Source organism: Balaenoptera ricei, chromosome 7, assembly GCF_028023285.1.
Source record: "Balaenoptera ricei isolate mBalRic1 chromosome 7, mBalRic1.hap2, whole genome shotgun sequence".
Taxonomy (NCBI): Eukaryota; Metazoa; Chordata; class Mammalia; order Artiodactyla; family Balaenopteridae; genus Balaenoptera; species Balaenoptera ricei.
This window is the reverse complement of record NC_082645.1, coordinates 58785421-58802018: the sequence shown is the minus strand read 5'-3', so window position 1 is coordinate 58802018 and position 16598 is coordinate 58785421. Positions and strand designations below refer to the sequence as shown.

Genomic DNA, 16598 nt, shown 5'->3' with positions numbered 1-16598 from the left:
AGAAAGATACAAGATTTACAGCACAATACCAGTTATACAAATTAAACAAACACAAAATAACACTATATGCAGTTTATACTGACATACACATTACTCCTGAGAAGTAAGGGATTAGATATCATGTGGGGAACAAAGGGAGAATAACATTAGAGGCACTATACTTAGTACGCCAAAGCTGAGGAGTGTGATCAACTGAATTGCGTACATATGCACCTCCATCTTTCCTCTCAAAATTGAAAAGATAATTTCAGTTTAAGAAGTGAACAAGGGGAACAATATAAATACTATCAGATGAATGTGGTAAATTCTACCTCTAACTGACTTACTAGCTTAGATGTGTCTTCATCCTTCAGTTTCCTCACTGTAAAGTGAAAACCTAGTTTTATAAGCTAGTTAAGAAACAGCCAGCCATTATAAACTGCTTTGTAAATATCTCTGAACAAATAAATGTTTAGTCCTTTCTCCCCCAAATGAAACAAAGGGCTATGAACGAACGATTCCTGAGTTAACTTCAAGAAATAAAGAAGAAAACATTAAGGGAAAACTGCTGAGTGAGTAGATTTGCAATTAGAATCAAAGGGAGCAAAGGAATAAATTTTAATAAAACATTTTTTGGATAAAAGTATGAGATATGAATGGGTGAAACAAAATACTCCAAATGAAAGAAAGTGACATAAAGAAAAAAATGTCAAATCCACAAAAGTTAAAAGTAGGCATAATATTATACCCATCTATATCATACTACCATGATTAATAGAAACAAAAAAGCCAAAGTGAATAAAGTAGAAGAGCAAGCAAATATCTAACTGTATATTTATATTTCTATATTATACATTCATGTATTTCTATAATTACATACATTTTTATGTATTACATACATACTTAAAAGCAAAAAAAGATTACACAGATGACAGAACTCTAAACAGAAAGAGCAAATTTCTATCTAAAGTTGTAATCTTACTTTTCTCACTTCAGGTGAATATATCCACTTAACTCAAATAATCCAACCAACCCCTCAAATTGAATATATGCAAAATACTTTCATCTCGGCCCACACAAAACTGCTCCATATTCCTCCTCCATCAACTGTACCATAACAGTTCAAATCTCCCAGGCTCAAAACCCAAGTACAGTATGCTTCTTTCTTCTCCCTTGACTCCTACATGTTCAACTAGCTGTCAAATCCTTACTATTTCATCTCCGAAATCTTTAATTGCTCCCTATCCTCTTCTATTTCTAATATTTCCTTTCCCAACTGGCTTTTCTGTTCCTAGTCCCTCCAATTCTCACAGCTCACAAAATGTCTTATATTAGAATGAGGTTTCATGCTGAAATAAAATTTGAATCACGTCACATTTTTGTCCAAAAATCTTTCAGTGGTCCAAATTCCTTTCATGTGAAATTCAAGATCCACCACAATTTCCCCTTAACCTGTCTTTCTGACACTATGTCACACCATTCCTTTTCATGCCTCCTAATAGATAAATTTCTTCCTTGGTCTAAGTATCTTCCCAGTGCTTTACTATAGGCATCGCTGTACACCCAAGCCCCAGACTAATTTTCAGTGCTCAATACTAGAGCTTCTGCTTCCAGGTACTTCTCAGTTTATGGGAGAAAAATACCCTCCAATAAAAACAAATGACAAAAGAAACCAAGAATACAAGAACACAAAGGTAACAAGAACACAAAGAACCACAGCCTTTGGCTTTTAAATGTGAAGGAAGCAAAGCTGATGAAGGAAGTAGTAGATTTTGTTTGGTTAACCTTCTCTATGCTTGAGGATGTTCACATGCCAGAAGGAAACATGCTTTTAAGTTCAAATTTTAAAATAAATAACTATGAAAGAAAATATCTAATGGATGAATATTTTTAATTTGTTCAATATCTTAGAATTCTAAATAGAATGTTTTGGGGACAAATGTGCAGAGTTTATCTTGAATCACTTGATAAAAACCAAGAAATCCAAACTATTTAATGCAATGGTCAATTATTTAAGAGAGAAGGAACAATCAACAGCTTAATTCTGATATACCGCATGCAGGCTTCAAAGACCATAAATATGATAAGTGACTTAATTCTCACATCAAATTCCCTGGAAATGAATGGCAGATAATGTCAGGGACATAATCCTTCCTATAAACACAGTTTGGTTTACTTACCTTCTGGTTTCCTACTCTGTCACTTTCTTGCCTACTCACACTGACCCCCAGTTTTACAAAATGATTAAACCAGTGATAATTCATTCATCCAAGTTTTAATTGGCTACAAACTGAATATTTTGCAATTCTAAAATTACATAAATTCCATCAGATATTCAAACAACCAGCTTGCTGGCCAACATAACATGACACCCTTTAAAAAGGATATTAAAAGCCAATGACGATTAGTGATAAATATATTAATATGAATACTATCTTCTGTTCAAGTACTGGGCATTTATTACCACAGATCTAATCCAAAACTCCTCTAATGTCAAATATTAGTATTACTATAAAAATGGGTAGATGCTAACAAATACAAAAGTAACAATAATAGTAAATAATCTAAATATTTATTCCTTTGAGTTAGACTAACATATACTTGTATGACAGTTCTGGATATATAATAGATATAAGTTATTATATGTCAGTATATTTTTTAAAATTAAATAATTGTTTGAAAAAAAAAAAAAGGCTCCCTACTCTCTACCACAAATTATACCTGGCAGCTAGGTAAATCTTCCCCAAAAAGGTGGTGCTGAAGAAGGCTGGTGATTCTGAGGAAAGGTAAGCAGAAGTCCTGTAAGTATTTTTCCGTGGATTCAGGAGACCAAGCAACAGGGCTAATCTAAAGTTAAAAAAGAAAATCAGAACAGTTCGTTCTATAATAGACATAACAAACAGTAATATTCATAATGGCAAGAAAATCTAAATTTTTAAATAACCACTACATCTGGTCATAGAGAACATACCGTTGCACACTCCTGCGTTCCTTCTTCATGGTATAACTTTCCTTTAGATAGTTCCCTTACCACAAAGCTCAATAACACTTCATAAGACTTCTCTGCATCACATGTATTCTGGAAAAAATTAAAAATTAATTCCATTAGTCACTGAAAATTACAAAACCATTTACATTGGAAAGAATACCTTTTAATGAGTAGAGTATAATCATGATTACATTACTTTCCAAGCATGTAAACTTCACTTGCTCAAAATCTGTGTACAACAGTACACCTCTGGATTCACAATGAATTTGGATAGGTGATTAAAGCTATTCCAATACTTCTTTAAAACAGCATATAAGTTACATAATATATGTGTAAATGAACATATCTATATCCTATCTTTTGTCCCAGTAATTCTCACTCCTGGAAATTCTTCCAAAGGAAATAATCTAAAGAGAAAAGAAGAACTTTATGCCCATGACATTCACTGAAGCATTATAATAGTGAAAAATTAGAAATGACCAACAGAAGTGAAGCAGTTATTGGACTTCTCTGGTTAAGAGTCCACCTGCCAATGCAGGGGACATGGGTTCAAGCCCTGGTCTGGGAAGATCCCACATGCCGTGGAGCAACTAAGCCCGTGCACCACAACTACTGAGCCTGCGCTCTAGAGCCCACAAGCCACAACTACTGAAGCCCACGAGCCTAGAGGCCGTGCTCCGCAACAAGAGAAGCCACTGTGATGAGAAGCCCGCTCACTGCAACAAAGAGTAGCCCCCGCTCACCGCAACTAGAGAGAGCCCACGCACAGCAACTAAGACCCAACGCAGCCAAAAATAAATAAATAAATAAATAAATAGATTTATTTTTTTAAAAAAGGTGAAGCAGTTACCTAAATTATGCAATATCAGAATATTTTATAGGCAGTAAATATGACAAATTTGAGCTACAGAAAAAAATGTTTATAGAGTGGTGTGCAAAAAAATAGAAGTATATATACACTCGTTACAGTGATAAAATCATACATGCATGAAATATAACATGGACCCCCAATTTTTTTCTTTTACAGTTTTACTCAAATTCCTTGAATAGAATTTGTTAAAACAACTTAATGTAAAAATAAATAGGACCATATGTTTATTACAGAATTACAGATAACATTAAATAACAATCTACAAATTAATTAAGCTTAATGACTATATTTTTTATAAGAAAGAAAAAAATGGCTATTTATAAATTTAAATTTATTTCAGTAAGGTTTTTTCACATAAAGAAAAGCACTTTTTATATTCACTGAGATATTAAAAGTTGTTGCAAATTACAGTAAAGTATAAACAATCTTAACGTAATAAGTTTGTTGTGATGTTTATTCATTAACTATATTTTTAATTTTTAAATTTTTTAATACTTTATTTATTTAGTTAGTTATTTAGTTAGTTAGTTAGTTAGTTAGTTATGGCTGCATTGGGTCCTCGTTGCCGCGCGCAGGCTTTCTCTAGTTGCGGCGAGTGGGGGCTACCCTTCGTTGCGGTGCGCGGGCTTCTCATCACGGTGGCTTCTCTTGTTGCGGAGCATGGGCTCTAGGTGCGCGGGCTTCAGTAGTTGTGGCTCACGGGCTCAGTAGTTGTGGCTTGCAGGCTCTAGAGCACAGGCTCAGTAGTTGTGGCGCACGGGCTTAGTTGCTCCGCGGCATGTGGGATCTTCCCAGACCAGGGCTCAAACCCATGTCCCCTGCACTGGCAGGAGGATTCTTAACCACTGCATCACCAGGGAAGTCCCTAACTATGTTTTTTAAATAGTAAAATATAAGCACTGAGTAAACACTATGGGATATAAGTTTATCCTGAATTTTTAAGGCACTAATAGTCAGGACCACAGAATTTGTTGTTTGATGATACTTTCTTTCTCACATGTTATTGTGCTCTCTTCAACTAGACTGTAAATTCCAAAATGTCAGGAACTATGCTTTATATTTTCTAAGTCTCCCTTTGCATAACAAAACTCTGAGCAATAATACCTGGTGGTTAATTGATGGAATTTATTTTGGTAATGGAGTTTTTGACCTTGGAACTTGCCTGGATGTCTCTCTTTTAATAATCAATTCTTTGCATTATCTTTAAGTTACTCCTCTGCTTTCTGCCATATCATGCAGCCATGTAGTGTTATTATGTCCTGATAAACTATAAAAAGTCCCTGACTCAGCAACTGCTATCCTTATATCATGTGACCCACCCCATCCCTGCCTAATTAATCAACAGGATGATCACTTGCCAAATATGATGACTTGCAGGTTACATATAATTTACAAGAATCAATATCCCACTGAATATCAAAACAGCAACATGTTATGTTTTTAGAATTGATTTAATCAGAGTAGTTCTTGAATAGGCAATTCAGAAGAAAATATTACCACAATTTTGCTGCTCATTAATCAATGTGACATATTTAAAGTTGTGAAAATATACAAGACAGCCTAAAAGCCTAATTCAACATACTCTTTTGAGTAAAAGATTTATAGAGCATAACAACAGAAAAGTATTTCAAGTATAATACTTTCCAAATTATGGGGAAAATATCCTCCAATAAGAAACAAATGATACTCAGATCACCCAAGCAAGTTATTGAGCAATAATTATTTTTTAAATTATTGTTATCAGATACATTTTAAGTATTTTTTTTTACTTAAAGGAGGTACTATATCAGATCAGAAAGTCAAATATAATGTAGTAGTCACTGTTTTGTATTAAGAACTCTTCCCACTAGAAGAGTATTAGATAAGAAAATAATTTTATTTCATACATAAGAAGTCTTAGGAAACCATATTTTATATAAGCAATATTTAAATAAAGCAAAGAGTAGGCTCCTTGGTAAAGCTAAGAAGATAAGCTTTAAGAAGTAAAGCTTTTCTTTTTTTTTTTAAATAAATAAAGCTTAAGAAGAGGATTTCTGAGACCATGGATGAACGATCCATGATCATGATCAGAAGAATCCTGTGGGAGAAGTGGCAGAAGTATGTGAGTTAAATAAAGAAAAGAATTAAGAGTTGAGAGATGCAACAGACGCTGTGTTGGGTAGATGCTTTGTCTAAATTATAGTGCTTCTAGGGACTTCTCTGGTGGCACAGTGGTTAAGAATCCACCTGCCAATGCAGGGGACACGGGTTCGAGCCCTGGTCTGGGAAGATCCCACATGCCGCGGAGCAGCTAAGCCCATGTGCCACAACTACTGAGCCTGTGCTCTAGAGCCCACAAGCCATAACTACTGAGCCCAGGTGCCACAACTACTGAAGCCCACGCGCCACAACTACTGAAGCCCGCGCACCTAGAGCCCGTGCTCCGCAGCAAGAGAAGCCACCGCAATGAGAAGCCCGCGCACTGCAATGAAGAGTAGTCCCCACTCACCGCAACTAGAGAAAGCCCGCGTGCAGCAACGAAGACCCAACACAGCCATAAATAAATAAATAAATTTATTTTAAAAAAGAAAAAAATTATAGTGCTTCTTAAACTTTTTGGGGTGACAGGCCCTTTGAGTATATGCTGGATGCTATGGTCCTACTCCCCAAAACAAAACAAAGGGAAAGGACCCCAGATTAAGAAATCCTGGTATAAAAACTCTTAACAGAAATTCCACTAACCGAAAGATCACAGTTTATACTAACTATAATGATGATTTTTCCAAACAACTAAACCTCATTATCAAATTAACTCTAAAATCCCTTTGAAAAATACACAGTACCTATGTATTTTATTTTACCAGATTAGATCTGTTTTCATTGGAGTTATCATACCTGAGGATAAGGAATTATAAGGATGAAATGAATGAGGCTCAATGAAGAAAGAAAAAAAGGAAGGGAGTGAGAGGAGGGAAGAACTAAAGGAAGGAAATTTTTTAAAGGAGGAATGAATGATACAGAATAATTACAGAAATCACAGTGATGTTTCACTGTACATAAATATTATTTTTGCTATTATTTATAATCCTATATACCTAAATGTTTAGATTTATGGTAGAAAAAGCTAATAATGTGGCAAACCAACCTACAGAATATCATAATTTTTTGTTTTCATTCACTGAAGCAATTTATATGGCTATAAATTTCTAATTTATGTTCTGATAAGAATCTGCCTTATATTAAATGTTTTATTAAGTATTTTAAAAAATAGCTAACAATGATCAAATTGAGAAAGAAAATTGACAGAAGTTACCTAAATTACTTCATGTTCCTTCCATCATAGATTTACAATTGTCTAATTTTCTGTCAGTAGGTCTCATTTTAGTGAACAGTCAGATGAATAGATTTAGACCCAAACTATATCAGAAAATGTTTTAAATGTGTACTTTTTCATGGTTAGACAACTTACTAAAGAAACATTTAAACAATGACACAGCATAGAAACCTGTTATACCTGATTTGAATACAAACAATCCCAATATCAGATTACAGTGCACTCAGAGAGACTGAAAGAATATTTAGAAAAAAGAAAGATAATTGCAGAAGGCAAAATTATCCAAAAAACAACTAGAAACAAGGAGGAAAAAATCACTGAAGGAAAAGACAGAAACTCATTTTGTTATTTCCAATAACAGAATTTTAGAAATAGAGGGGCCCTTATAAATCATATGTTCTTAATTTCTCATTTACCTATGACAAGGCTGAGGTTCAGAGAGTTTTTATGTCTTGAACAAAAAAGTAATATCTTTATTTAGTGGCAGGAGCTTGGCCTAGTACTCAGGTTCAATGGCCAACAACCAGTATCCCTAAATTAAGATATAACAAACTTCATAATGATACTACTTTAAATTTCTGTACACATAATCATGATTTGGGACTAAACTAGTGATAAAAGTGAAGGTTATATTGAATACATTTCATGTATCAATATCTACAATTGGTTTTCTCTCCTTTAATACAAGTAGATGTGACTTTAATAGAAACTTTTCAATGAGGTTTAAAACTTCTTTAAGAGTCTATAAACCAAAGAAAAGGTTCAATTTACACTATACTTATTATTTTTTCCTACCAACTTCCCCAAATAAACAGGGAAGTAATCTTCTTATTTCACCTATCTCTACGCCAAACTACTCACTCAGTTCTTTGGTTCCATAGTATCCCAACTGTTTTCAAGCCACTGAAAATACTTACATTTAACTAAACTTGCACAATTTTTCTAAAATTGTTCATATAATTTTAACTGTAAGAGAATGCCTTTAAATTTACTAAGAATTTATATATCTATATATTTTTAAACATGGGAAAAAAGTAGTTTTTAAAGAGGTATAACTAAGAAAAGGCCAGAATTTTTACATCTAGAAGTGGTGAGTCAAAAGCGATCTTTGGATTGTGATTGGGGATGAGGCAAGGAGAAGAAAAGATGACAGATAAGTAAAACAGGCAAGTCTACATACATTTTATTACTTGCTAACTGTGTTGATACAATTTTTATAACTTCTCTAAGTTTAAGGCTTGCAGCAAAAACAAAACTGTCCAGATACAAAGGGGAAAAGGCCAACGTTTAGAGACACAGAAGACCTCATTGTGCAAGGAAAACATTTTCAACGTTTATAGCCTGAAGGTGCTCCATTTCCAATTAAAATACTGTTAATAACTCATTTTGTGGACTTCCCTGGTGGTGCAGTGGCTACGAATCCGCCTGCCAATGCAGGGGACACAGGTTCGAGCCCTGGTCCAGGAATATCCCACATGCCTCGGAGCAACTAAGCCCGTGCGCCATAACTACTGAGCCTGTGCTCTAGAGCCTGAGATCCACAACTACTGAGCCCGAGTGCCACAACTACTGAAGCCTGTGCACCTACAGCCTGTGTTCCACAACAAGAGAAGCCATTGCAGTGAGAAGCCCACACACCACAACAAAGAGTAGCCCCCGCTCGCTGCAACGAAGACCCAACGCGGCCAAAAATAAATAAATCTATTTTAAATATTATTAAAAATAACTCGTTTTGCCTTTCAAACATCTAATCTCATTCATTCATATCACCAACTTAAATAAATTCACCTAACTACTAAATAACAAATTCAGACAAGACACTAACCTTTTTGAGAGCTCCCGTGTGTTTCCAGGCTGACCTATCTTCCTCACTGCATTTAACTGAAAGTGCCACAAGACCTTGCGTGTACAATAGGGTAAAAAGCACCTTCACAATGCAGGTGAAATGGTCTACAAGAGAAAGAGAAGATCATTATTTCTTTGGAATCTAGACATTTTGTACTCAAGATAATTTCACAAATACATGACTTTCCTTGCATGTGTAACTGGTTTTTGTTCAATATTTAAGTAATAAAATAACAATGTGATATTTGCTACCCAACAGATCTGAAATTATGAAATCAAATCTCCTTTATTCATCTACACAATATGCCAATAAAAGGCTTTTAGCAGAATGAAAAGTGTGCTCTGTTTCAACCTCAAAATAACTGTGTACCCTTGGCAAATCCCCTTACTGGGCATCATGTGCTTAATAACAATGTCTGGGAGTCTGAGTGCTTAAAACCAACACTTTATCTGCTTCTAATTTGATATATATCTTATAAAAATTAATACAATACAATATAGAACTTCTAAAGTAAAAAAAAAAAATCCCAATATTTTAAGTACTGTAATTGAATTTTAAAACTCAATGAAAATTGTAACAGTGCAAAAACAGTAGTAACAATATGTAAAATGCCTTGCACATATTAGGTACTTAATAAATGGTAGCTTAGTCATCATAATTAATGTTTATATACAGCTAATAACTTAGAAAATTTCTTCAAATGTCTCCTTTCAATTCTCATTAACAGTCTCAGTTGGACAATTGAGCTTCAAAAGATGTGCCTGTGACAACAAAGCTAATAAGCACCCACATCTGAACTTGAATCCATACAGATCATTCAGTTATCCCTTCTATTATATTATGCTACTCCCCTAGTAAATAGTTACCACCACTTAATCAGTTGCTAAATTCAAAAACTTGTAGACATCCTTGATACTTTCCTGTCTCTTTCTCCCCACATTAAAACAATCACCAAATCCTGTCAATTCTTTTTAAATATCGTTCAAGTCAGTTCCAACACCCCAGACCATGCTTCCATCGTTTCTTGCCTAGACCTATAAATTCCAGCCTAAATAGTTGTGTTGGGGGTCCCCAAGACCACTTCCGGATTTGATGATTCACTAGGAAGACTCACAAACTCAGCATATAGTCCTATGATTTATTACAGCAAAAAAAAAATATATATATATATAAAGTAAAATAGCAAAAGGAAAAGGCATATTGGGTTAAGTCCAGAGGAAACTTTCAAGAGTCCTCTCCCTGCAGAGTCACACAGGATGTGCTTAATTCCCCCAGCAATGTGTTGTGACAGTACATGTGAAATATATACCAGGGAAGCTCGTTAAGAAACTCTGCCCAAGATTTTTACTGGGAGCAGGTCACATAGGTACCCACTGCCTAGCACATACCAAAGTTCTAGATTCCCAGGAAGAAAGCAGGTATGTTCAGCATAAACCACATTGTTTGTACAGTTTAGGCACAGAGAGCCATTCTTATCAGTGGGATGGTGGAAACTCTCCCCAAATCGAAGTTCCCAGATACCAGTCAAGGGCCAACCTTGGAAGCAGGCCTTTCAAAGGATAGCACTCAGGCCTTCTTTATTAACTCTTTTCTGCACAGTGGTTTATCAGCATTACCTGCCCCCTGCAATCTTTTTTGTCTGTTTATTACAGCAAGACTGATCTTTTGAAAAGAAGTATTTGGCATCCTTCTACTGGGTCTCTGTTCAAGTGGAATTACTCCCTCCTTGTAACCTGGCTAACTCTTAAATTAGTCAGATGACACCTTAAAAATCATGCCCTAAGGAAAATCTTGCCTAATTTTAAATTTGTGTGTGTTTCTGTGTGTGTGTGTGTATGTGTGTGGTGTGCCTGTGCACACATGCATACACATGCACATGCTTTCTCTTACCAATGTTTATGGGTTAGGGTGGGAACTTGATATAAGCTGAGCCAGTCAGAGTACCTATCTGGGATTTCTCTAACTGGAGGCAAAGGGAAGGTGTAAAGATGTGAGTCTGGAAATATCAGAGGTCATGCTCCTAGTCTATGGCAGAGGCTGTCTAAGGCAAGGCTGAATGAAGCAGATCCACAGAGAGAGGGATAGACCCAAGATGGCAAGAACCCTGCCAGCATCTGAAGCCATGGTTCTGGTCATCCCTAAGACTACCAATTCCTACAGTTTGGTTATGTGAGTCCATCAGTGCTCTTTCTTTGTGCTTATAAGCTAGTTCTAAATGGATTTCTAAATATCTTAACACCTAACGCATGCCAGGTTATAGACAATAAGGACTTGGAGTCTGGATAGTGAGAGAGATAGATGACTATATGTATGTACAGGGTGTGATGGGAGCAAACAGGAGGAGGAACTAATACAGACTAAGGGCAGGGAATAGAAAAAATTCAAGCCTCCTGCCCCAACGAGGAGAGTTAGTCTTGAATGATGAAGAGAAATAAACCATAATAAGGAAGGCAAAGATGGAATGAGGCAAGGAAAGGGGGATTCCAGACAGAGGAAGCTGTTTGTACAAGGGTCACAAGAAGAGCCCAAGACTTACAAGAAATGTAAATTGTCCAATGTATCTAGACTATAAGTAGCGATCTACGAGAGATGAAGCTAGAAAAGTAATCTTTATGCTGAAGACCAAAGGTTGCAAACTGAAGGCTACCTGTCTGAATGCAGCCTGGAGAGATGTTTGGTTTGTCTTTACCCTGTTTTTGTCTTTAGTTACTGACATTTAAAAATCAGATACTTCTTGTAAAAGTCCAGATTTCCACTTACTCTTGAAAAACAGGAAGATCTGACAATACTGGGTCCACATTCTTACATGATGACCGCTATCTGGAGCTGAATAGTTAAGTGTCCTCTTCGGCCAAGCATGCATTCTCTAACTTGTCACAGTCCCCAACTCCCATTTATATCAAACCAAAGACATTATTGTTAAGAATGAATTTAGGCTATGAAGGCAAATTGTCTAGATTTAAATTGACTCTTCTGATCTTAGGCAAGTTAAACACTCTGCTTCTATTTTTTCATCTGTTAAATGAGGATAATATCACCTGCTTTAAAGGGATTAAGTTAAATGCTTAAAATAGTGATTGGCAATGGCAATCAGTAAATATCTGTTGTTATTAATATTACTATTTAAGTTACTTATTTGATATCTGTAAGCATTTGATTTATAGAATCTAGACTGGGCGATGAGAAGTAATTTTAAGCAGGATAGGGATAATATTAGATTTGAATTTTAAAATATTCACTGCTGCTTCTTAGGAGAAAGGGACTAAAACAAGACTAGAGGCAAGAACACCTATTAGCAGATAGCAAAAGTACTCTAGCATATGTCAAATTAGATGGCCTGATGGAAAGAATGGGTCGAATTAGAGAAGTATTTAGATGACAGAAATTACAGCATTTGGTAGAGCTTTGGAGGTAGAAAATAATGGTAGACTCTCATTCTACAAAGAGTAACTAGTAGTAGTATTGACTAAAATGGAAGACAGAGGAAGAGAGCAAGTTTGGATGGGAAGAAAATGAATTAATGTTATATATGTTGAGTTTGAGGCATGTGTAGAAATCTGCAGCTCACCAGGGAGCTGTAGACTGGAGCTAGAATATTTGGGAATCATCAAAGAACAGGTACAGATAATGCTATAGGAAAGAAGGTAAAACTGAGAAGGGGTCAGGAACCAAGGAACAACTCAAAGAATGGGAAGAGGAAGAGGTGAATGAAAAGGAGCCTTGAAAATGAGCAGAAAAATAGATACGAGGAAAACCAAGAAAGGATGGTATCATCAAAATTAAAAAGAGTATTTCATGACGATTAAATGTTTTAATAGAATGATAAAAATTAGAGAATTTTGTCTACTAAGCACAAAACAAAATGATTTTAACCAGTAAGTCATTTACATGGCCTAGAAATACCACTCACATTTAGTTTCTTCTCATTATAAACTACATAAATTAATTCTTAATTAAAAAGAAATGATGCATTTAAAAAAATGACAATGACTTTTTAAGCATAATTTTAGCTTTTGGTTGTAGCAAACTACTAATTTTTTTTTTGTTACTTTGCCTTGATTATCATCATTTTAAAAATATTTAAACTGGAAGTTTAAAGTCACAGATTAAACTTAAGTTCTCACATTCACTCATTCATTTAAGAAATATTTATTTACTGAATACTTGCCATGTGTGAAATCAATGCATTTTAGGGACTTAGGGAAAAAACAAGGAATCACTCATTTGAGGTGTATACTAAGTCAACAGGTTGCTGTCTTCCAAGGTTACAACAGAGAGCAAAGCCCTTCACATGTAATTATCAAAATTTAAAAAGGAGAAAAAGGAATTGGATATCTACTCTCAATCTGTTTTTTAAAAAAACCAAAAAGCCACTATCAACTTACCTGAGGGTAAACAAAGGAAGATCAATATCTATTTTAAATGCCTTAAAAGCAAACAGACTTTAAACAATGGTACAGATTTTAAGTTTTATAGTGCTACTGCGAGACAGGAAAAAGGAAGCGGGTAGGGAGACAAGGCACTTTCAAGGGCTCAATAATTAAAAGCTTGCCCCTACTGATCACATAAGATAAAGAGTCTGGTAAGGTAGAAATGTTGGCCTCAGGCTCTTTAAAATGTGAATTTTTCCTTAGAGTCACAAATGAAAATTATTTCTTTACTTCGTATTCTAAATTGCTGTGAGGACTGAACTAGGTAGATGCCACATCTATCTCATCACACTATTTCAGAAGATGAAGTCATCATTTTGTTGTTAGCATGCAATTCATCATTGTTAAAAATTTGCAACATTATAGTTCATGAAGCAACTTTTTAAATAGATATCACATGTAAATCTTTATCCATATTTCTGATTTTTTTTTCATCAAAATAAAGATCCTAAAACAGGAATATAGTTCAAAGGATACTGATGTCAAGCTGAGACAACAGCTTGACTCTGGAATGATATAAACAAAATCTAAGTAAACCAGATTTTCTTCAGTGGGTAAGGCATGAAAACACAAGAAATTTTCAAAAATCAGACAATTAAATATTTAGTGAGTACGCACTCTATGCAACAGTATTTGTGCTGTGTTTTGCAAGAGTAATCCAGGGAATCTATAATCTCCTGCAGAGATACAGTAACATCCATTTATTTACTGGCTTGCCTACAAGTACCAGGCTTAGTGCAGGTGATAAACAAGAAGACAAAGAGGATTGAGATGTCTGCAAAAGTTTCTTTTCCATAAACTGTTTTAGAGTTAAGGTGACATAAAATGCTCCAAGTTTCTTTTAGGACAAGATAGAGTACATATAAAATAATAAAACCCAAATGTGAAAAATCATACAAGTAAATAGGACATAATCTGAAGGCAGTATCAGACTCTTTATTCTTTTCCTAAAATTACCATGAAAAATTAACAAAACAAAACAAAAAAGGTAGCCTACTGAATGGAAGAAGATATTTGCAAAGAATGTATCCAATAAGAGGTTAATATCCAAAATATACAAAGAACTCACAGAACTCATACAACTGCGGATATGATGATATTAACACTAATTAAAAATAATGGGTCATCACATTTTGAATAGCTCTATGATACTACTATATCAAAATATGTATGTATGCATGTAGATAAGGTAGAGGCATTAAGGCTGACAGTTTGCTCTATTTTTCACATTTTGTATCATTTTAATTTTTTAAAAACAAAGAGTGATTTCCCCATGTCTTTACCTTATTATTGACTAAAAATCTAAAAATAGACCCATAAGGGAAAAAAACTAATTCACTGTCATCTTCTTTAGATATCTATGATTACAATGCTATTTACCTCAGAACATTTCCATCAGACTGAATGCTATATTTATGCCTATAATTTTTAGAATATTCATTATGTATACAATATAATCTAATAATCTAAATTATAAAGACATACCTTTGCGTAAGGGTTGTGGCATCATTAAGATCTGGATAAGCAAAAGGGATGTAACGTCATGATAAAGAATTGGAACCTCAGACTGTTGCTCCTCATTTCCCAGCCTAAAAGAAAAATGCATAATCACTTTAGACAGTATTGTATCTTCCTTCTAATTCATTTTATATTTCACATATATGTCTATGCAACAGAAATCAACTTTCATAAGCAACTGAGAAATCTCAGAAGAAAAAGTTAGAGCCATATTTTTGGCCTAAAAATAAAACCTTTTAGGCTAACATATTTCCTTGACTCTGCCTAATATGAAAAAATTACATAGAAAATTAGGTCTTAGGATATATTAACTTGATAATGATTAACTTTCTGATCTCTTAGATTACAGAAATCAAACAAAGCATTAAACGGAGCTTAAGAGAATTAGTTTCACTACAAATGGGGTGGCACTTAGGACACTTGCTATGACAAACTTCATACTAAAGAAGAAATATTCATGTTATAAGAAAAACAATTCACAAACAAGTTACATTGAAAAGGCATGGTCAATATCTTGTTAAAAGTTGTTTCAACTTTATGACTAATATAAAATTCAAATAAAATCTTTACCAGTTTCAAAGTTTCAAAAAAAAAAATAACCAAAGCAGAACTTAAAATACACTATAAAAGATAAAATAGTAAATCTAAGGAATGTATAGTACTATAAAACACATAGAATATATTATAAAGCAGCTCTTTTCACTCTAAAAGAATTTTTAAAACTCCTTTAGAAGTTTCAATTTTTGGTCATAGGTTTTATTTTTAATGTCAGAAAAAAGTTAATCTTAAGCTTCCAGAATTGGTTAAATTCTGAAGCTACACTTCAGACTAGACTTGGGATAAACAAGAATCGCTCAAATCTTTTATTAGGCTCCATCACTCAACAAATATATAGTGATTACTTAACTGTATGCCAGACACTGGACACATATGTGAGTAAACCAATCTCTGCTGCTGTGAAGCTTAAATAACTGCCAGACGACAGCTCTTTGAATGTCTCTATTCTCTACAAATATCTCTTTAATATACTTGTTTTTCTCTCCAAAGGTAACCTTCCATTAATGCCATGAATCCTAGTATTTCTTGTCTCTTAAGTCTCTCTGGCGTCTCTTCTTTACATGACCAAAGTTCTTATAAAGAAAAAAATCGAGGGGACACCATTTCCTCACCTATTACTCAAATTCCCACAGAAATGGTTTTCCGTTGATTACACAAGTGGTAGCATGAAGTACAGGTTTTGTACGTTTGTAAATTAAATTGGGAGTAAATAAATAAATTAGGTATATCGTTTAAAGAATTTTTAATGATGTGGGAATTTGGTTGGTGATATTTTTAAAAAGCAGATTCTAAAACTGATACAATATGATTCAAACAGCTTTTTTTCGCATTTTTATTTATGTATGTATGTATTTATTTATTACTGGAGTGTAACTGCTTTACAATGCTGTGTTAGTTTCTGCTGTACAGTGAAGTGAATCAGCTCTGTGTACACCCACATCCCCTCCCTCCTGGACCTCCCTCCCACCTCTCCCCCACATCCCACCCATCTAGGTTGTCACAGAGCACAGAGCCGAGCTTCCTGTGCTTTATAGCATGTTCCACTAGCTATTTTACGCATGGTATTTCTGTGTGTGTGTGTGTATATATATACA

At 34.6% G+C, this 16598-nt stretch overlaps 1 protein-coding gene across 6 annotated transcripts in view; it reads right to left on the bottom strand.

Annotated features, from left to right (window-relative positions):
* UBR3 (ubiquitin protein ligase E3 component n-recognin 3) overlaps window positions 1-16598 on the bottom strand; it is a 225790-nt gene that overhangs the window by 17058 nt on the left and 192134 nt on the right. For all 6 annotated transcript variants that reach the window (XM_059928068.1, XM_059928071.1, XM_059928069.1 and 3 more), the window contains 4 exons: window positions 14914-15017; window positions 8978-9102; window positions 2951-3058; window positions 2701-2826 (listed from right to left, as the gene is read on the bottom strand). In XM_059928068.1, coding sequence (XP_059784051.1) covers window positions 2701-2826; window positions 2951-3058; window positions 8978-9102; window positions 14914-15017 — 463 coding nt within the window. The remainder of the gene's footprint in view (window positions 1-2700; window positions 2827-2950; window positions 3059-8977; window positions 9103-14913; window positions 15018-16598) is intronic.